General features: G+C 39.0%; 1 protein-coding gene across 1 annotated transcript in view; it reads left to right on the top strand.

Annotated features, from left to right (window-relative positions):
- Spata16 (spermatogenesis associated 16) overlaps nt 1-22,654 on the top strand; it is a 236,033-nt gene that overhangs the window by 47,739 nt on the left and 165,640 nt on the right. The window contains exon 2 of the mRNA XM_052731771.1: nt 1,992-2,137. Within this exon, the coding sequence (XP_052587731.1) occupies nt 1,992-2,137 (146 nt within the window). The remainder of the gene's footprint in view (nt 1-1,991; nt 2,138-22,654) is intronic.

The following is a 22,654-nucleotide window of genomic DNA, read 5'->3' on the forward strand; positions in this document are numbered from 1 at the left end:
GGTTTTGTGGTAGATCTATCAGCTGGAGTTGTGCACAGTCAGTTGGCCTCAGCATTTTGGCCAGTTGTGCATTTCTTTAGGAAGTGCCTACTGTAAAAAGAAGCTTCCTTGATGAGGGTTGGAGCTTTGCGTGTCTGTATTTAAACCTTATCCTGGTTTGGGAAAGTGGATGCGGTAGGTTTCATGACCTCACATCTTGGGTAGTTGGCTGGCTTCAGAGTACCAAGCATAAATTTCCTCCTCTTGAGTGAGTCCTGAGCCCAGTGAAGCTGGTTTTATTACCTTAATAATGTGGCAATACATGCCACTACTGCACCCTTAAGTTTATCTTTCTGGGCTGGTCAGTGTTCTGTGGTTCACGAGCTTCACAGATGGGTAGGACTACAGATCGCTTTGCTCCATTTGCAGCTTCCACAGAACCTCCAAATACAAGGAAAGATAGTCCTCTGAGAGGAGGCTTCCAGGTCAATCCCAGCTTGACTCTTTCAAGTCCTGTGTCTGAAGTATATGATGTCTTCCGCAATGAGGTCTTACTGTCAAGTTCAGGGAGGCAACCAAGGGCACCAGCATTAGCCTGTATTGTTTTGGAAGTCTCTTGGACTCCCCTGACCAATGACTGGAAGGGAGGTTTACTAGGCCTGGGATTTTTGTTAGTCTATGGCTCTCATGGAAAAACAATATCACCCACTTAGCATAATTTAACTAATTTATACTATATGCATGTATATTTCCAGTATGTATTTTAAGTAAACATAAAATAATTTATTTCCTTATGGCTTTTTCAAACCTCCTTAGTGTTACATATCCCTCCTCCCTCCCACTCCTGCTCTATCACCCTCCTCCTCCTTCCCGGGTAAGAGTCCCTCACCCCATTTTCCAACCCTCTTAGAGCTCCTACTCCTGCTACCCATGGCCTTTCTACTTCCCTGGTTTCTGAGCTTATTCCTGTCTAGAGATTCAGAGATAGGATCTACAAATAAGAGAGAATGTGCAGTGTTTGTAGTTTCGGATAAAACTAAAAAGGCAAAATACTTTAGAACAGAAGATAGCTACTGTCAACAAAGTTACATTTTAAAAAATAAATTGACAATAGTGTTAATGTAAATAACAAGCTGGACACAAGACTATATAAGACTGTCTGTGTTGTTATATCCAGTGAGAGCATTTCCCCAGTTTAAGTATTTAAATAAAGATACAAAAGAGCCAAGAAGCAGGTATTCTGAATAAAGTCAACGGGCAGAAGGTGTGGTTTCCCCTTCCCCATGAGCCTCCCTGGCAAGAACTTTCGAGAACTCTGGGAGGGAAGAAGTGCTGACGAACTCTGTCATGCCACTGACACTTCGTTAATGTTTGTAGTTCACCCAAAATATTCATTATTTTCTTCCTATAGTTTGTCTAGGTTGCCCAGAAACCACTAGTTTCCTGGAATTTTTATTAAGAATTCCATATTCTTGCCATGTTTCTCAGATACTGTGGCTTCTGCCAATAAATCCTAATAAATTTTTCACTTTTCTTTCAGTAACATCCTAGAGAATCTGATTCAGACTCAAATTAATCACCGATCACGTTAATGGCTCCTCAGAGTTTACTTCCGATACCCCTTATTATATTAAATCAAACTTGATAGTGAGCTAGATTATTGCTCCGTTGGGTTTTCATAAAAGCACTGGTATTTAATATAATTTATGCCAAGTTTTCTCCTCATGTCTTTGCTTATTGTGTGCTTTCATTTTAAAACAGACATTCTTTGCAAATGGCACTTTTCAATATCTATCACACCTTTAAAATATTTTATAGGTAACATTTTACAGTAAAATATGACATTTTATTACAGCCACACAATAATGAACAGGAATCATTTAACTTACAATCAAAATATTAAGATTTTACGTAGTTCTGAAAATTATATGTACATGTGTACAGCTTGCTTATTAAAAAGATAACCTGTGTGGCAGCAGTATCAGGAGGCTTAAAGTGTTACTCCTTTCCAGCTTTGCAGCAAAGGGGCAGCTCTAGGGAAACCCTTTGAAGCACATGCCGAAGATATAGCAAGTGTGGCAAGTTTCATTGAGACCAAGCTCGTCACATGCTACCTACGTATGAGGAAGCCTGACCTTGCCCTGAATCACGCACACAGGTAAAATGAGTACTAATGTCTACAGGTGAGAATTGTGCACACATGTCTGGGTTTACCTGGTCACCTTCCACTGTGTTTCAGTTTAAAAACAAATCCTAAAAATTATATGCTGCCTGATTTGCAAATCTGAGCAAATCATGAAGGCCACAAGGGAGGATCTCAATTCCTAGAGGAAGAAAGAGACCCAGAAGTGACTGTTCACAATGCAAGGGCAAACCTCATGAGGAAGCAAAGGAAGACAAGCAGAAGGTAAGGAAGAGTGGTTCTGGTGAGGGAAAGAGGAGCAGGAAAGATGGGGAGCACACAACAACTCAGACCCTGGATATTTGGTGTCGGTATGGTGGCTTCAAAGGATGCTGGCATCCTCCAGACAGCTTTCCAAAGGCACAAAATATCGTTATCTCTCTAAAAAGATTTGCATTTCATGTTGGTGCCCTTCTGCAGAGTTCTGTGTGGTTGTGTAACCGTGTGGATTCCTAGAGTCTCCATGGTTACTGGGCCTACCTTACAGGCTATGGAAATGCACCTGCGCCATAGTCTGTTTCCTACAGGTCTTACTCTCACAATGAATAACCCATTGTAACCTGCAGCAAAGATGTGTGGGCTGTGCTGTATTGCTCAGCTGTCCCTTTCATTGAAGTTATGACTGTTCCTTCTTGCCTGGCTCACAGCAATTTGCTGGGATCTTTTGTGCTTCCCATTTTCTAATCTTACACCCCTTGTGCTGTTTTTTTTGCAAATGGCAAAACTAATGTCAGTGTGGAAGCCAAACCTTCATCTTAGTAGCCACATGGTTATCTTGAAGTCCGTGTAAGTGGGAGGCCTGCCCACAAGAGGAAAGTCCAGCACAAAGCACACGAAATGCTGCACCCAAGTTTTTACAGCTCTAACAGTGGGCTTGACTTACAACCTACAGACAACCAAAGCACTTTGAAACTCATAAGATAACCTTCTTGAAAAAACCTCCCGTGTAAGAAAAGGCAGAGTCTAAAATCATATTCCTTTGGTCCCCAAAGGGAAATTCTTCCTCCACCAGTCTATCTAACAGCATTTTTATGCAGTCATGGTCCCAATATCAGGATACGTGGCCTTTCAAAGAATGTTGTTCTATTTCCATTTGAAAGAGGCAGTAGTGGAAACACGTATTTCAGTCTGTTAAATATTAGAACGTCAGGATTATTTGGGAGTACAATGTGAGAAACTCATTACAGTTGAGATTAGTTGTCTAGAAATCCTTAGGTACATGTGAGCAATAATAAGTTGAGATGTGCAGGAAGTAATTATATGTCACCTCCTTCATGCTTTATCATACACCAAAAGGACAACCACTATGGAAAATATCTTTTGTATGTCAATATGGACTGAAGAGGCTTTACATCACATTCAATCATGAAAGTACCTCAGATAATATGGTCATATAAAAATTCTGTTCAGTTGATTAAAATATGTAATGAGAACAAAGAGTCAAGATTCTGTAATTCAGATGGAAGGACAAAAGGGCACCACTAGTCCTGGTGGTGGAAGAATCAGCTCACTGTTTAGAATATGACGTTTTCCGATTTAAAAATAGGGATGCTGTTTCAAGACCATGAAAATTACTGGGGTAAAACATGTTGATGATAATAAATAATGTGATATGTTGACATTAACTTTTGTCTGCTGTTTTCTGTTGTAATATAGTTTGTATTTCTGTTTCTAAAGTAGAACATTAAGTAATAAATGTGAGTCAATAGGGATTAAATGGTCAATTCAGACCATAAATAATGTATCAAGAGAAAGCAGTCATTTTCCTGAGCATGTCATGTGGGAAGTACAGAGATAGTACACATGGTTTTCATAGTAAAAGATTTGCAAAGTTCCCAGGTTTAAAAAAACATAGGCTGACATATAGTCAACAAATACATTTCATAAAATTAATTAATTAATCAGGATATTTTGTTTATAAATAGCTCACAACCCTTAGTTATACTCTGCAGAATTCTGTATTGTGTTATTACCACATCGTGATAGTTGATACTAATCATGAATCAAAATTAAAATATTCCTTTTTGCATTTATTTGCATTTGCTGAAGCATTTTCCTTTAATTTTATGTAAATTAGAGGTCTACTGCATATATTTATCTTGTTAAACACAAAAATTGGCCTGAAAACCATCAGGTAGTCCTGCTTCTGATAGGAATAACTGCATATGCTTTGTCGTGTGACTGCAAAACTGTGACTGTGTGGTTCTAAAATCAACAGAAATACTTGAAAAATCAATCAGCATGTATTGTTAGGTAAATAAGGCATAAAAAGGCTCTAGAAACAACTGCTAACAAAATTTGCTTTTCCCTTTTTCTTCTAACAAATACACGCTGGGAAACACAGACACCGCTTTTTACTTCAACCCAGAGTCCCACCTGGACACAGCAGACAGAGCAGCTTCCCTCCTGTATCAGACCAGAGCGGTCATTCATCAGAAGGGGCTTTGCCCATCTCTAAGACTGGTTCCTAACACTACTCATCTATTAAAAACACAAGTCCTGCCGCAATACTTTTGCTATTCTATAATGATACTTTATATGTATAATTGTAAAAACTCTAATGAATAGATCACCTTTTGGGTATTCCCCAATTTTGTTGCCATAATGTGGCAGAAAATATGAATACTAACACTCTAAATGTGTAGAAAATATCAAGTTTTTAACACCTTGTAACAGTGGCATACACCTACCTATTAGTTCAAACATTCAAGCAAATACTCACTGAAAACCTTTTCTTGGGCTGAAGAATGGACAGATGTCTATAACGAGGAAATAGATAGTTCTTATTTGTCACAGAAGTTTCTAACAGAAAGTAAAAACTATATGAACATAGTAAATATATGAGGCAAATAGACATTATAAATGTCATGAAGAAAATAAGCATAATTTTACAAGACAGTGGCAGTACACAGTATGTTGGACCAAACAAGAGTTTGGAATCTGACCACCTGCATTTAAATTCTGACTGGCCTTCCCACAAATTAGCTTGAATTTAATTTGTAATAAGATTGGGTTATAATAATAATACCTAGTTTACAATTATTATCTCATAGTATATTTGAATAATTAATTATTGTCTCATAGTATAAATGAATAATTAATCATGAATTCATGTTGTTTGTGTTATTCCAGATATAATACAGTTCCTTCAACCAAATCTGCCTTCCTACTGTTAAAAAAAAAACTATAAAACTGGACAAAATATATGAAATAATTCCTCTCAGGCATTAAACCATTTTCGGAACAAGAATAATCCTTGAAGGAAGTAAATGCATAATTTCCCAGCATTCACTAGGCTTCCATTCCTGCCCTGAGACTGTCAGTCTGGATTATACTGTGTGGTCATCCACATGCTATTTGTGAGAAGCACGTTTTTTTAATTTTATTTTTGGATTATAATATAATTATGTTCTCCTTTCCCTTTCTCCCTCCAAGCCTCCCATCCACACCTCCCACTCTCCTTCAAATTCATAGCTTCTTTTTTTTCACTAATTGTTATGGTATAAATAAATGTATGAGCATATATATACATGTATTCCTAATTTTATATATATACATATATATGTATATATATATATGTATATATATATATATATATATTCCTAAATATAGCCTGTTGAGTCTCTATAATGTAACTTATATGTTTCAGTGCTGACCATTTGGCAGTGAACAGTTGATTGGCATGCATATCCCAAATAGTGATGCATCACACAACAAACATAAAGTGTCATTTCACATTAAATTTGCCATTACTATCCAAGTATATTTAAAGAAAAATCAACAATCAGACAAAAATGAGGCTCAATGTAGCTTAAAATTTTTTTAAACTCTCCTTTGATTCATTCTACATTCACAATTAAATTAGAAATCAGTAACAGCTGCTTCTAAATATTTAGAAATCAAACCCTATGTACCTAGGTAACTCATGGGTTAAAATGTAAGATAATAAAATAACCCAAGGAATGGACTTCAATCTATCTAATTATTTACTGGCTTTCACTTTCACAAATTACCTTTCTTTTTGTGTGTTCTCTTATCTATAAAGCCAACTAAATTGCTTTAAATCATCTCTGAATCTCAGAAGCTATCTTATATGTGTTTTATTTCACTTCTACCCCAACAAAGGCAAGTCTTCTAGGCAAACGTTATCATAGTAATAAAATTAATTTCCAAAAGGGAAACTTTTATTTTCAGATACCTTCTCTGAGCCTCCAGATATTTAATGAAGTAGATATTTTGTGAAAGTCTGTGAAAATACAACTTCTAAACATACATCTCCTTGATTTGAAGATAATTAAAATGCTCAGAAGGTAGCATCAGCTTACAACATGACAGGTTTAAGTAAGCTGATGTGTAAGAGAACTAATAGGAAGTTTGCAAATCCTTTGCTGATCACAAGAAATAAGGAATATTTCTTAAATATGATTCCTTCTTCCTTTTATCTAAAAGTTGAAAATTTGACCATTAAATTCAATAGGTCAATAGCATTAGATACAAATAATTAGTAATTTTAAATAAATTTAAGCAAAAGCAGATTGCAGAAATAAACATGTATGCATGAAACACAGATACACTCAATTTCACAAAATAAATACCATTAGATCTAATATTAAAGATTATCCCCAAAATGATGGGGGATGATTACAAGGTAAAAAGGATGGAACATAGTTGTAAGAATTGGGGAACGGAAGTGGTGGAAAAGGAATAATTGGGGCGGGACAGGTAGAGAAAGGCATGTGAAGACAACTGATATGAATAAACTTTGAAACCTCCCTACAGACAACTAGTACTGTTCAAGTTTCCTAAAATATACACAGATACAGATAGAAAATGAGCTTGCGTGGAATTACCCTATAATGGGGAGTGAATGCTTCTCCCAGACACCACAGGTTATCAAATTAAAAGCCTAATGCCGAGTATGGATTACCCTTTTTTGAAATGTTGGTCAGTGGAGGTCCTATAAGTCCCCAAATATTATAGGCTCTTGCTATTTCTCTTAGTAACCTCCTAAAACTTGAAAGTAATGAAAGTAAGTATGAGTTGAAGATACTACATACTTAAGTTATGAGACCAGGAGAAACAAAGCTACAACCATCCTGAGAACTTAACCCCGGTGGTAGTGTGAATGTAACTGACCCCCATAAGCTCATAGGGAGTGGCACTATTAAGAGTTGTGTCCTTGTTGAAGTAGATGCAGCCTTGTCAGAGAAAGTCTATCACTGTAGGGAGTGGGCTTTGAGGTCTCCTATGCCCAAGCTATGCCCAGTGTCACAGTTCACTTCCTGTTGCCTGCGGTTCAAGATATTATAGGACTCTAAGTTCCTTCTCCAGCACCATGTCTGCCTGAATGTCACCGTTTCACACCATGATGATAATAGACTAAACCTCTTAAAATGTAAGCCACCTCAATTAAGTGTTTTTCCTTTATTAGAGTTGCAGTAACCATAATGTCTCTTCATAGCAATAGAAACCCTAAGACATCCCCCAATGACTAGTTTTTGTAGTTCTGTAATGTTCTATTCATGCTACCAAGGAGAAAAACAATCAACTCTCTTACCCAGTTATAAACCCTATGAGTTACAATAATAACTAGTCTGGTAAGGTATGCTCACTGGTGTAATAATGGCAGGTTTGTTGTGGAAATAACCAACCACTTTCTAATTGGATATAAATGCATAACCCTCAAGATAGAACTTATGCCTGATACTGTTAACTGGACCAAAACCCTTAGCTGGGGAGGTCATAAGTCCATATCAGTAGGGTCTAAAACTATTATTGCGCTTAATTGACATAGTAATAAACTGCCCCATAATTTCTTATCTTTATGCCTGTGGATCAGTGTATCTCTAAATCCTTATCAGAAAAGCTAGACCCACAACTGGTCAATGTGCAGAGAACAAGAGACTGTGTACTGCTCAGCTTTAAATGGGGCATTTTATATTCCCCCTTACTCAAAGCTTAGTGATCATCATAGAAGGAGGGGTGTGAAGATTGTAGAGCCAGAGGTTATTGGACTTGACAAAGTCATTGCACACATGAGTGCACAAAGGCTGTAGCTACCTCTGCCTGCACTGGACCAAGCCACTGGGTAGGGGAGGGGCTCATCAAGTCCTACTGGTAGCTGAGGAGCCCCTGGTTTTTGATGTCTGCTAGGACGAGATTTGTCTTTCTTGGGAGACACAGCCCCTAGGAGGCTGTGTGTGCTCCAGCAGAGGCTCTTCCACCCAGACACACAGCAGCAGCACTGAGAGTTCTCTGTGGATCTTTTTAAAGGATACATGATGTTGTGAGGAAAGCTGGTTGGGGGATAAGGGAGGAACTGGAGAATTAATAAAGAGTGGATTTGATCAAAACACCATTATATGAGTGTATAAAATCCTAAAACAAAAATAATTATATGTAAATAGTATTCTATAAAAATAACTGATAATTTTAAGTGAATTTAAATGAAAGTAAAGTACAGTAAGACAAAAGAGAACATTGTTGGTGCCCGTTTCTTGATGTGAGAAAATGGAGAGCTTATTGACTATCAAGGTTGGTATTGTATATGGGAAACAATCATTTGGAACACAAAAAGGTGTGGAAGGATAAATAGACATATAAGCAGACAGAAAGGTAGACATGTGTACATATCTATGTCTCTGGATAATTCATAGTGTCTTGCTTTGAGGAAGCACGTGGCTGCTTGTTTGATGATATCACTATTAATTTTGGGGAGATACTATGTTGCCTATATTCATTTTTTTATATTCCAGCTCCTAGACTGGAAAATCCTATTTCTTCCTACTTACATCCATCCCTAGCTTACTGATTTCTCCTTTCAATCTGGTAAAATAACATCCTATACATAGACGTGTGTGTCAGTGTTTATGTTTGTACAGACTTGCAAGTGTGGAGAGAGATAAAGATAAGTTATAGTACTGACATGTTTAAGATGCCTACTAGGATTCTTGGCAAGGTAGACACTTTGTGTCTTCAAGGAGTTGGGCACATAAAATGTTCTGTGGGTCATTAGTATTTCTATGCTTCTTGTTATTGTATTCTCATGAAAGTAAATCTACTATAAAAAGATGCTCACACTGAAGGTGACGTTAAAGACTCCAAGTTTCTCTTTAAATTCTAGAAGGGATGTAAAACATGGCAATCTTCTGTAGAAGAGCAGAGATGATGTGCACTGAGCCGGTGTAAGGAACAGCCATGTCAGTTTCTTGAACTATGAGGTTGACTACATTATGAAACATAATAGTAGTTGGGCAGTGAAAAGAACAAGCATTCATTGACTCCCCTGGGATAGTTAGGAATGGAGCACGTTTAAGCTCCCTAAATTAGTCCCCTCAGGGAACCTTAGTGAAAAGCAGGGGAGAGATCCTAAGTTAGTCCCTTCACATAATCTTAGTGAAAAGCAGGGGAGAGATCCTAAGTTAGTCCTTCATGTACTCCAGGAATGGTTTTCTTACACCGTCTTTTGGGTCAGGAAGCAGCAGGTATACCTTTGATATCACAGTCATTTTTCTTCTCTCTCAAAATTTCTTTTGTTTTACTTTATCTTGAACATGATGAAAATCATACCATCACTCTGATCCGGTGGGGTTTCCTGGCAGTTGGGGTACCACTGGTATGTATTGGGATTTTTCTCTGGAATTTAAAAACCCGAGTTAAGTTACTACATCACTGATTCCCACTTTCCTCATGGACAAATTTTCAGACTTTTAGGAAACCTGTTTGCAGTGCTACTGCAACACAGTCTTGAATAGCCAGATTCAGTTCTAAAGCACTCACTGATCACATTCCTTCCCTCCCTGACTCCTGTGGCCTCGCCATTCCCCTGCGATTATCACATGAATTAGTGAGACAGCCTTGCAATGTGGACATGTAGCCATGTTTATATACAAGGTGGAAATTCAAGGTGGGAAACTATTATTCTGCTAAGTAGACACCCTTTCAGAACATCCTTCTAAATATTTATAGGCATTCTTACAGATTAATGCTGCAGTAAGCTCGGCCAGAGAAGCTTCTTCATACAGTGGACAGCAGTTAATGGAAAGATTCATACCTGGTCAACATGCTGAGGATAAGTGACTTCTCTGAGTGCTTAGCTATAAACAGGACATTACATCACCCCTTTCAATGTTCAGGGAACATCTTGGGAAAGGAGAGAGAAAGAATATCTGAACCAGAGGATGCGGAGGAGCACTGTGAAATGCCGTCTTCTCGATGTGGTACTTGTGGCCATTGTATTCATGGGCCCAGGGCAGCTTTGGTTCCCTGAACAAGGCCTGCACAGCATTGGCCCTGTCAACATTTCACCATAGAGGACAGAGGACCTTGTGAGGTCCCACCTCTCCATGAGGTATGTCAGTGAGGGTGATAGTTTAAATGAGAAATATCGACTATGAGATCACTTGGTCTGCAATTATCAATGGTGCTGTTTGGGAAGGTTTAGGAGTACAGCCTTGATGGAGAAAGTCTGCTGGGGGTAGATTTTGGGAGAATATAGCCTTACTCCACTTCTAAAATATTCTCTCTCTCTCTCTCTCTCTCTCTCTCTCTCTCTCTCTCTCTCTCTCTCTCTCTCTGTGTGTGTGTGTGTGTGTGTGTGTGTGTGTGTGTGTGTGTGTGTGTCTGTGTCTGTGTCTGGGTGTCTCTCTCTTTCTATCTCTCTGTCTGCCTCTCTCTGTCTCTGTGTGTGTCTCTCTCTTTCTGTCTCTCTGTCTGTCTGTCTCTCTGTCTCTCCTCTCATGCTTGTGGTGGAAATGTGCTCTCTCAGCCTTCCCACTCCCGTTGCCATGCCTACCGCTTGCAGCCATGCCTCCCCAACATGATGCACTCTTAACCCTCTGGAGCCACAGCCAAAATAAACCCTTCTTCACATCTTTTGGTCAGGGTATTTTTTCTGAGCAACCGAAAAGTACGTAATATGGTGAGGGATTAAGAGTCATTTTCTGCAATGATACAGCCCCTGGTAAATTTCTCATGACCTCACTCATGCTCCTGAAAGTAAACTCAGTGGAACACACACACACACACACACACACACACACACACACACACACACACACACACACACACACAGAGGCAGACAGACAGACAGAGAGCAAGAGAGAGACCAAGGTAGAGGTTAAGTAGGAAGAAGAATGTTGGGAAAAAGAAGGGACAAGAAGGTGATAGGGGATGAATAAAATCACAATACATTATATACATGCATAAAATTGTCAAAATAAGTTTTAAATGTGTTTTTAAAACTAAATTAAGTAAAATAAAATGTATTTAAAAGATAATTAAGACCAAAGTAAACCAATTCCAAAAATAATTAAATTTAGCCATCCAATACCCAAAGACTAAAAATGGCTCTGTGTCTCAGGACCATCATCTACTTACCTTAACAAGAACACAATAGACAGGAATCAGATAGCTCAAATATCTTCTCAGGAGTTTTGAATGGAGAGGGGGAAGGGGAAGACAACAGTGAGTATGTAAAAAAATAGTCTATGAAAAAGTCAACTTTTTTCTAGTACAAAGTTTTGGCTCTGCTGCTTAAGCTGCACTCAAACCCTGAGTTCTAGTAATCCTCCTGCCTCAGTCTCCACAGTGCTTAGGCATGTGCAACATTGCCTGGCTAAGAGAGGAAAGATTTTAAACACAGGAAAAGCAGGATAGGATATATTGAGCCTCTCCTGACTCTTCAACTATAGGAAGGTTCTGAAACTGAATCAGCTTCCTTGAGCCTGTCCAAATTGCCAAAGATATGGTAAACATCACCCTCTGTTCATAGGAAATATGTTTTCTATCTTTCAAATGCTCAAATTTGTAAGCTTTCACTATTATAGACCTTCTAGTACACCAATTAAAACATCCCTGGCCAACAGCTGTCTTGTGCTATCCCTGTTCCATTTTCCAGTCTTTCCAGGACTCTTTTCCCTTATATTGAGGTTGACTGCATCTTAGTTTACAAGCATTGCTCTTGATGTTTCATTTCTCATCTCATCCTTGGCTTCTTCTTCTCTGAAAGTTTATCCTAATCTTAACTCAGAAGCCAGTGTCCATTTTCTTGCATAGATATAAAAGTGGTTGACAACTAAGAAGACAGATTATAAATGTGGTAGACAATGACTGATATGCAACAATATGTCTGTATTTCAGTCCTTTCTTTCTCTTGTAATTGCTAGTTATATTGGTTTGTTCATGGCTCTTGATTTCCCCATGACCGTCGGAGAGCAGGTCAGGGGTACCAACACACAGTTTCCATGCTGGTCATTCTATCAAGAGCAGTGAGTGCCGTGTAACAGACACTTTTCCTGGAGTACTTTGTTCATGGGTTATGTTACACTATTTTAGTATTTGTTTCCCACGACCGTAAAATCCATTCTGATTGTGATTGGAACAAGTCACTTAGTCTTTCTGTACCCTCTTTCACTACAAATTCTCTCAGGGTAATAAAATGTTTCATTCACTCATGCTTTGTTCATTAATAAATTTTGATCCCTGGCAGTGTCATGCATGTGTGTTCTGTCTATTCTTCCCACCTCCCTCTCATTTTGATCCCAGTTCTGCCAGTTCCTTCCTCCTCACAAATCTCTTTCCTATGTTCATGACTTTCTGTTTTGTTCTGTGTCCCATGGAGTTAACTAGGCCCATCTGTATGATCATGGGTTTGGAATGATCCACTGAAGCCTGGTGCCCAACTAGTGTTATGCCTCCCTGTCTCCCAGAATCTGTTAGCTGTCAGTATCAGTCAAAAGTGGTAGATCCCTGAGAGCCATATCTTTTAGGTGAGCTGGACGTGCATGGGCCCATTGCCATCAGGCACAGCTGCTGTGAGTTCATAATCGAGGTGGCCATGCTGTTCTTAGAAGCCGATGTTTCTGAGCCCTTCTCTCTGTCTTTGGGCTCTCCCAATCTTTCCACCCCTCCTCAGCAGCGAGCCTTGAGGGTTGGTATAAATGTCTTATTTGAGGGATGAGCCCTTAACCATCCTTTATTTTCAGCATCTTGTGTAGCCACGAGTCTCTTGAATTCCCCTCCATTTGCTCTAAGAGAGCTTTTCTGATTAAGCCTGAGAGAAGCTTGTATCTGCGGGTTCTGCGGGTACATTTCTTCCTGTTTCTTTTTCTTTAATTTTGAAACAGGGTCTCCTGTAGTCCAGGCTGGCCTCAAACTCACTGGGCACTGAAGTATAATCTTGAATTCCTGCTCCTCCTGGCACCAGCTCTGGAGTGCAGGAATTCCTGGCAAGCACTGGCGAACAGTGCTTCATTCACTCAGAGTTTCCAAATAGTGTAGAACGCGTAAGTGTGAATGATGAAAGCTGAAGAACCATGTTTGTTTCCATTCCCTGATCTTCCTACAGGACAGCCAATCAGGGGGCAGAGAAAGTCCTAGGCTATCCCCAATTCATTCTGCAACTGCAGATGAAGAGTTGGAGTTACAAATGTCCTTGGCATGTAGGGAAAAGCTTCTGCAACCAGAAGTCTGGGTTTGAGTCCCCACATCACTAGCTGGTCTTGATTTCATTAGTTACTTAACTTCCCTTTGCTTCAGTCCCAGCATCTCCAAATAAACATCACCAATACTTGTCATGGGAGCAAAGAGATCCTGCACACATGAAGATGTTTTGAAAATGGTGTAAGTGTTGGCCTTAAGGTAACCACTGTGGTTTATTTTCCAGCATATCAGCTAACTGTAACTCGTGGTCATTCGTGAGAGCATTGCTCTGCTTAACATGGCAGTGGTCATGCTCTGATTATCATCAACAAAGAAAGGAACTACTTTTGATGGATAGGTTTGCTTTTAGGCTTTTAACTTGCTGCCTTGGTTAAGCGCTTGCTATGCATGCATGAGAACCAGAGTTCAGGTTCCCAGAAGCCCAACAGGTGTTGCATGGGCATGGCAGCTAGCCTGTAATCCAGCCTCAGAAGCAGAGACAGGATCCCAAGAGCAAGCTAGCTAGCAAGACTGGCCACCTGCGGAGCTCTGGGTCTGAGAGACCCTGCCTGAATGGGTACAGTAGAAGAACTCAAGGAAGACTCCTAAAATCAACCTTAGGCCCGCCCATGCATGGGACACACACATATGTCTGTAGCTCGAGTTCTCCTGCCTGGCCCACAGCAGCTCAGACCCGACCAAGTAAACACAGAGACTTATATTGGTTACAAACTGTATGGCCGTGGCAGGCTTCTTGCTAACTGTTCTTACAGCTTAAATTAATCCATTTCCATTAATCTATACCTTGCCATGTGGCTCGTGGCTTACCGGCATCTTCACATGCTGTTTGTCATCGTGGCGGCTGGCAGTGTCTCTGACTCAGCCTTCCACTTCCCAGCTTTATTCTCCTTCTTGTCCCGCCTATACTTCCTGCCTAGCCAATGGCCACATTTGCCATACAGAACATCCCACAGCATATGTCCACTTATGTGTGCCCCCATACATGCAAAAATATGCATGTACACACACATACACACATGTGCACATGTACACTGCATACACATGAAAAGTTGAAAAATAAAAGCAATACAACATTTTCAGACATATAGTTTAAAACTAGTAATTGTAAGGACCAGTACTAAAACTGAAGAAATCTATGGGCATGCACTATGATGACTATTAATTTACAAAGATAAAGGCAATCAATTCAGAAGAAAAATGAAAGACTATGCACTTTCCACATCTAGCCAAAACAATCTGAAGAGACCAAAGCTCATTCACACAGACTCTCAACACCTAGGCTAAGCTGTAAAACTGGTATTGTTATTGATGCCTTGTTCCCAAGGCAACTTCCACATAAGATTTTCACCCGCCAGCAGCATACGGGATCTTCTCTGGTACCCTGGGCATGGAGAAGCCACTGTAAAGGCTACTACACGCAGGGATACACTAGCAAACCAGGATTGAGCCAGTTCTCATTGGAACAGGGTGAAAGCATGGCTTGTGTCTGATGCTTGAACTTCTCTTTGTTTAGCAGGTGTGCCTGTGCTCACGTTAGCAATCTTTCCTAGTAGAGCTCATTACCTCACACAGCAGTCACAGGTATTTCTCAGACCTGATGCAGTTAATGAATGTGAATGTTGTTGTAGAAAATCCATCGATACGTTATATCATTGAAAACATAATATTAGCCTCAATGAGCATTTTGCAAATGCTTTGACTTACAATCCCTCCCTTATCCCCTCTTCTGTTGCTATGGAAAAAATGTCTTAAATTCACCCTTTCTTGAGCCAATGAACTTTCTCAATTTTCCCAGAATTCTGATAAGCAGCCATGTGTCACATTATATATAAGACATCTTTTGTTTGAAAAAAAGGGCTTCTGAAGGACACTGACTATAAACTTTGCTTCTAAGTTATAATTGTGATATACATGTTTCCTATGACATTTTCCTTACAAAATATGTATTAATTTTGTATGATGTTCAACATATAAAAACTTTAAATAAGTAGCTCTTGGTGTGATGCAACTTTCCTGGGTCATCTATGCAAAATAATTTATAATATTTATTATATACTAACGAGATGTTTTTATTATTTGATGATTATAAAGCTTCTGCTAGCACATTTTATTGACAAAGAAGAAAAACTAATAGTAGTGTTAAGATGTGTGTTTAACAGTAATATTAACAGATGAAACAAGTTGAATATATAATGTAACTATATATTTATCTAATCTGTTTGCTTATGTAGACCACCATAAGCTTTCATACACGGGCCTAAAGTGAGCTGTGAACTTTGACGTCTCAGTTAATGTTCCTCTATAGAATTTGTTCAACGCATATAAACTTTAATAAGTAGTTCTTGGTGTCTGTAGAAAGAAAAAAACATCAGCTAGTGTTGAGATGTCACATGCATGTGCCCAAAAAGCCTTTAAGGACAGAGAACAGGAAAATAGAATATAGGCTATCTGGCCACATGTGTGCTCTATGCCTGCTCATCTTCATTCTGTTAAAAATTGACTTTTATTATTTTTTAATTGTGTTTATATGTCTGTGTCCATATGTGGGTATGAGCAGATGGAAACCGGAGACATGGAATCTTTGTGGAGCTGGAGTCACAGGCAGTTGAGAAGCACCTGGCATGTGCGTGCTGGGGAGCAAACTCAGGTCTTCTGCAAGAACAGTAAAGGTTCTTAACCACTGAGTCGGTTCTCCAGCCCCCATCTCAGGTCTTCTGCAAGAACAGTAAAGGTTCTTAACCACTGAGTCGGTTCTCCAGCCCCCATCTTGATTGACAATGAACTTCTACAGCAGTCCTCCAAACCTGCAGCCACACTCTATTTGAAATGGTACTGAAGATCCCAAATGGTTTTCTTAGGTCATCTCTATAAATATGTGCTACATAGAAATTAAAATCTAGAAATTAAAGATATTCTTATCCATTTAGAATGACAATAAGCCCAATGAATGTTACTATAAATGCACATTTTATAAAAAAGACTTTTTTAAAGTATGCATAAGGGAAATAGCACACATTTTTTGCAAATCTATATAGTGTCTGGCATAATAAAAGAAAGCTGGGTTCTCATATCTGATTCTACATCCAATCTGTTACAATATGGTCAAGCAATATGAACAAAATTCAGTCTCACACGAAGTACATGTAGTTAGATAAGGACAATAATTTGCATAGCCTTTGCAGATAATTTTGAATATTGTTCTTTGATACAACACCAAGCCTTAACAATGGGTTTCTTAAAGATTAACAACAATGTGGGCTCTTAACTCGTATCAATTGACTGTGTTCCACCCCTCACACTTTTCTAAGCCATTGTTTTACCTTACATTGTGAATGGGTTATTCGCCCACTTGTATATGTTTAGCAATGTTATCCACTGGTCATTTGGAAAATATTATGCAAACTTCCAAATGTTGACAAGCTTCATTATGCAATAGCAACTTTAAAAAAAAAAGAATAACATTTGTTAATATCACAAATCACATCAGAAAAACCTCCATGCATTGGGAGACTGTCAAACACAGTGACAGATGCAAGTTTTCCAAAATTCTAAATTTGCTTGAAAGCTCAAACTTCTATCCTTGGCAGCAGGTGCCGTCAGTTGTTTTCTCTTAAGTGACAGCACACTTCTTTTCACTTGAGTTAAAATGTCTGCCAAATTCCAAGTCTGATAATCATGGTCTGTATGTCATCCTCCCAGGAAAACACAGTGTTCCATGGAGAGCCAGGCTGTGTCGCGACCGCCACATGTAAACAAGGGCACAAGCACTTTTCCTCAAGACATCCATCACATTTTATTATGTAGAAGCCCCCGATGCTACTCCACCTACCATAATGAATAATAAAAAGACATTCCCTTGATGATGAAGATTTATCATTAGAAAGAAGTCATTTTCTGGGGGCGGAGTGGTTAGTGCTGAAACAGACCCTCCACAACTGTAGAGTAGTTATCGCTGCTACAATTTCCAGAATTTAAAAAGCCCCCATAGTGTCTGCAATATAAACACAAATGTCAAACCTGTGAAATGGAGAAGCATCTAGGACTGCTTGGCCGCCTGCAGGCCACAGTTTGAGAACTGCTCTATTAATTCATGGCATCCTTGATAGCACCGCAGCTTGGGTGCCCTCATCTTTCTTCAGAACAGTCTTCATGATTATATCCTGTGAAAGTGTTTCCACCATGTGCTTGCTTAGTAATCCTTGAAGCATTAGTAATTTTTTCATGAAATTAAAAATTCTGTCACTAATGAGCAACCCCTTAATCGACTCCTACTTTCTCTGATGATTAATCTGTTGTTTTCATCAAGCAAATTTCCATGGTAGATTTTTAACAAAATTTTCCAACTCCCACCCCAGCCATTTTTTGACTACTCGCCTTATCTGGGTTTTCTGATTTCCTTCCTTAAATGTGACCATTTGAAAGCAGATCTCACTTTGGTCCCAAGGCATGGAGAATCCAAGTTAGTACTGACTGGGGAATTTCCTCCTGGACACCTAGTTTTTCTAGTACCGAAACATGCTGTGAAGGTTACTGAGAGAAAAAAGTCTTCAACAGTCTTAACCAGCTGTGACCCCTATGAACTACAATATGTGTGGCAAGATATGGTAAGGTGTGACAAGGCAAAACCATGGTTGTAATAGTGGCAGGAATGTTATTGAAGTAGCTAAACACTCTGATTGGATTTAAGGCCCACACAAAAGGAGAAAACATGTGCCTGGTACTGTAAATCTGGCCAAGAAATCATGGTTGAGGAATTCACAAGACCCAGCATGAACCTACTACTACTATTTCTGTTAACTGAACATAATATCAAACTGTCCTCTTAATGTATATCTGTATACCTGTAGATTAGTGAGTCTCTTAGACATCATCTAAGAAGGTTCTCTGTGCAGTGGATGGCGGGTTTAGCAGAAACCCACAACTGGTCAAAGTGCAGAGAGTAAGGGCCTTTGGAGTGCTCGGCTACAAGTGGAAAATCTGTATCATGTGACCCCAAAGCTAAGAGAGCATTGTGGAAGACAGGGGAGAAAGACTGTAGGATCTAGAGGCTAGGGAAGACTAGAGGGGTAGAAGAGTGTCTTCTGGACACAGGACTGCTATATTCATGAACCCAGAGCAGCTGTGTGTCCACACAAGATCTGTACAAGATTAAGCCAGTTAACATTCTAGCATGGGATGAGAAGGGGCTCATGAGCTCCACTCCTAACAGAGGGACTAGTGACAATTAGTGGCTTCTTGGGGAAGGAGAATCAGTTTTCTTTAAAAGCATAACTCCTAATAAGTCCGCCACACTCCAGTAGATAGATTATATGAGCAATATAGATTGGACTCTATGGGTTATTTAAAAGACGAGGAGCAGAGAGATAGGGATGATCACACAGGAATTAATAGAAAGAGCATGGGTATGGTGGTTTGAGTGAAATGACCCCCGCAGTCTTGGACATTGGAGTACTTGATCCTCAGTAGGTGACACTGTCTAGGTAGGTTTAGGACTGTGGCCTTGCTGGTGGGAATGTGCCACTGCAGGCTGAAGCCACATGCCATTCCCAGCTTGCCCTCTTGGCTTCCTATCTGTGGTTCCAGATGGGTGTTCTCAGCTGTTCCTAACACCTTGCTTCCCAATTCCACACTTCCCATTCACACCTCTGGAGCTGTAAGCCCAAAAAAATGTGTCCTTCTCTAAATTACCTTAGTCGTGGTGTTTTTGTTACAGCAGAGGAAAAGTAACTAATACAAGAGATGGATATGATCAAAATACTTTGTACGAAATTTTCATGCTTGATAGAAATGTTGTATTTTAATAAGTGAATCTCAATCCATACATATGTCCTTCTGAGTTCTTTCTGCATCAGCCTCTTGTCTGACTGTAAAGTCATTTTCCAGACCTTCTGTCATCCTCACTGACTTTGTAAGCATCCCCCAATTTAACCCTTTCGGGTACAGTTTGCTAACTGATGATGCTGTGGGACAGAATTTACAAGTCTAGGAACACCTTCATTTGAGGGCTTGCTGCTTATTAGCTGATAGAATTTTCAAATAAAATTTCACAGCATACATCATTTTCATTTTATTCACAGAATGGTAGCAGTTCTAAAGACATCCAATCGACAAATATATTACTTACAAAGTAATGTGTTATGGCACTTTATTTGGTGCAAGTCATAACAGGTTGAGACTCAACACATGGGACCCAAAAGGACAGGATGTCAAAACAGGAAATGTGATCATCTATCAATACTAACACTGATGTTATAAATAAGAATATTAATAGATTCTTATTGACAAAAGAATGGAGTATGCATTTCAAAAAGAAAACTATTAATATTCTTATTTATATTGCCAGTGTTAGTGGACTTCTAAAGTTGGAATATCTCTGAGTAATAGTAATTTGACTTATAACTAAACATTGAAAGCATTAAACATAGGAAAATTCATAGCCAGGGTTTGGGAATGTAATTTGGGGGTAGAGTACTAGTTTAGCATACAAAGACCCTGAGTTCAATCTCTGTCCCCAAAGTCTGTGTCCAATTCTATTTTCACTTTCAATTTGCAGGATATAGCATATCACCTAGAAGTCTACTTGGACTTTATATTATATGAACAAATAAAGTGTACATTATGGTACAAATTAATTAATTCTTGTAAGTAATGAGAAGACCCACAGATAATCATCAGGAGTCCTAATATTTCATAAAATATCCAACATTTCCTTTGTAGAAATGTACAAAAGGCTTGATAGTGGATAAAATATTGGTATATGAATGTAGTTTGTCCACAAACTTAAAAACTCAGGATGTTATTATGAGCAATTTTAGTATTTGATAATATAAAAATGATTTCATTTTCTCGATCAAAAAATCTTTCTAATTCTCACATTCTAAAATAAAAATCCCTCTAATTATAATATTCTAAGAGAAATAAATATCCCATGTTATGATCCAGTAAAATTGTGTAGTGGAATCCAATATCATTTATTCCAGTTCATTTAAAAGAGCCTTGCATAATTTGCTATTTGAAGACAGTGTGGAAAGCAATAGAACTCAAGCAGACGTTTAGTGTTCCCATGCAATGAGGCCCCTCAAAATGCCACTTGAAGTATGTATTTACCCTCTGGCTCTTTTCCTCAGAACCTATGCAGTGTCTGGAACATGGTTTACACCCAATAATTGTTGCTGAATGAATCATAAGTCATTTCTTGTAGGTTAGAACAGAGGGGAATTTATTAATTGTACTTTTCAAAGCCATCATTCTAAACTACTTCCCACCCAAGTAACACAGAGAATAGAAAAAGCATGAACAACTAGGCACTCTGTTCTTGACCCACCGCCACCACAACCCTACCCCCCTCCCCCTCACCATTACACCGACAGATGTACAGGGCCTTGCACAGGCGTCTTAGGTTTCTGAATCTTGATTGCTTTTCTACAAGAGTTGATAGTTGATATTTATATCACAGACCCTGAAGTAAAGATAATAGGGCTAACAGTGCATTATTTTTAAGGGAAAATGTCAAGAACAAAAAAATGAAAATGTCAAAAGATATACTGTTTTACTTAAAGACTATTCTGTTGGCAGAACTGGCTAGGTGATTTACAAAAGGCCTTTACTGGACAGTCTTTGGATTACAATGTAGATGAAAAATAAATGGGAATCCATTTCCTGTTTATTCTCTCTAGACATTTGACAGATGGAGGAAAAAATGAGAAGAAACAATTATAGCCTACAAGATTGTAGGCTTCTTTTCCCATTTTCCAAATTGTGAAAAATAATTTTTGAGGGGAATGTTTTCAAAGGTCCTACTTTGTCTCTACTTTTGTATACTACTAATAACACCAGCTGACTGTCATCCCTGGTCACATCTGCTTAAAGACAGGGCAGCGTGAGAGTGTGTGAACTTGACATTCAACTGGAGTATAGCTTTTAAAAAGTGGCCCTTTATATAATTAGATTACAATTGTGTAATCATTCTGGCAAGAATGAAGGCATTCTAAAGATTCACTCGTGGCGTTCCCTTTGGCTAGCAAACTATTAGAACATGGACCTGAGAAACTGAAACTTCTCCAGAGTCCCATGCTAGGAAAGGAAAAGGCTGGAGCCTTTGTGCCAAAGATGATTTCATGCAGATTTGACAGTTTTGTCAGACCACCTTGCAAGGAAGAATGTAGCAGAGATGATAGGCAGGACACACCGTGGCCAGGGGTGCTTGATTATACATACTTGCCGTCCTCTGTTTAAACCTGAAACTCATGCCAGAACCATGAAGAAGGAAGGACTTGACGGGGAGGGATGTTACGGACCCTCTCTGTTCCCTTTCCAGTATGACCACACTGAATAAATCCTTGTCAGCTTTCATTATTACTTACCTGTTTGATTGTTCTTTTGTGAGTGGGTGGGTGGCTTAAGCCCAATCATCAGGACTACTGGGGCCTAGTCTCTTGCCCTAACAACTTGGAAATAACATATATAGATCTCATTGGGGAAGCTCAGATTAGATTAGGGTCTCTGGCAACTCCTGCAGAAGTGCATTATTTAGCCACCTTATTAGCATTTTTATTGCATGAATATTCAAGTGTCCATTGTTCATGAACCATTCACAAAGTGCCCATGTACAAAAATGAATGGCAAGGGCATCTCTCCCTATAATGGAGGAAATTTCAGTGGATAAAAAATAATGAATAAGTAGAGTAGTCAGAGAAATGAAGAGAAGAAAGTTCTCTGCTGTCAAGAAGCCATAGCCTAGCATATTTCTGAAGTTCCAGTAGAGAAGCATGTTTATTTTATGGTGGTGTAATGCATGCTCACTAAGAAAACTCATTAAGATGAAGAGGTCCAAAAGACCTAAAGCTAGGAGACCTCCTCCAGGTTCCTATTTCTTGGACTTGATGAGCAATTAAATCTTCTCTTGCATCCTTAGTCATCATTCTATTCTAAGCAGGCCAATCTCAGAGTCAAAGTATAAATAAATGTACTTACACAGAGAGCCTGGTTGTTCTTTGTAGTATGCTAATCCCTGCTCTATCCCCTCACTAAGCAGGCCCAGGTTGGAGGACA

This window comes from Peromyscus californicus, unplaced genomic scaffold (assembly GCF_007827085.1).
Source record: "Peromyscus californicus insignis strain IS unplaced genomic scaffold, ASM782708v3 Scaffold_9__1_contigs__length_137607984, whole genome shotgun sequence".
NCBI lineage: Eukaryota > Metazoa > Chordata > Mammalia > Rodentia > Cricetidae > Peromyscus > Peromyscus californicus.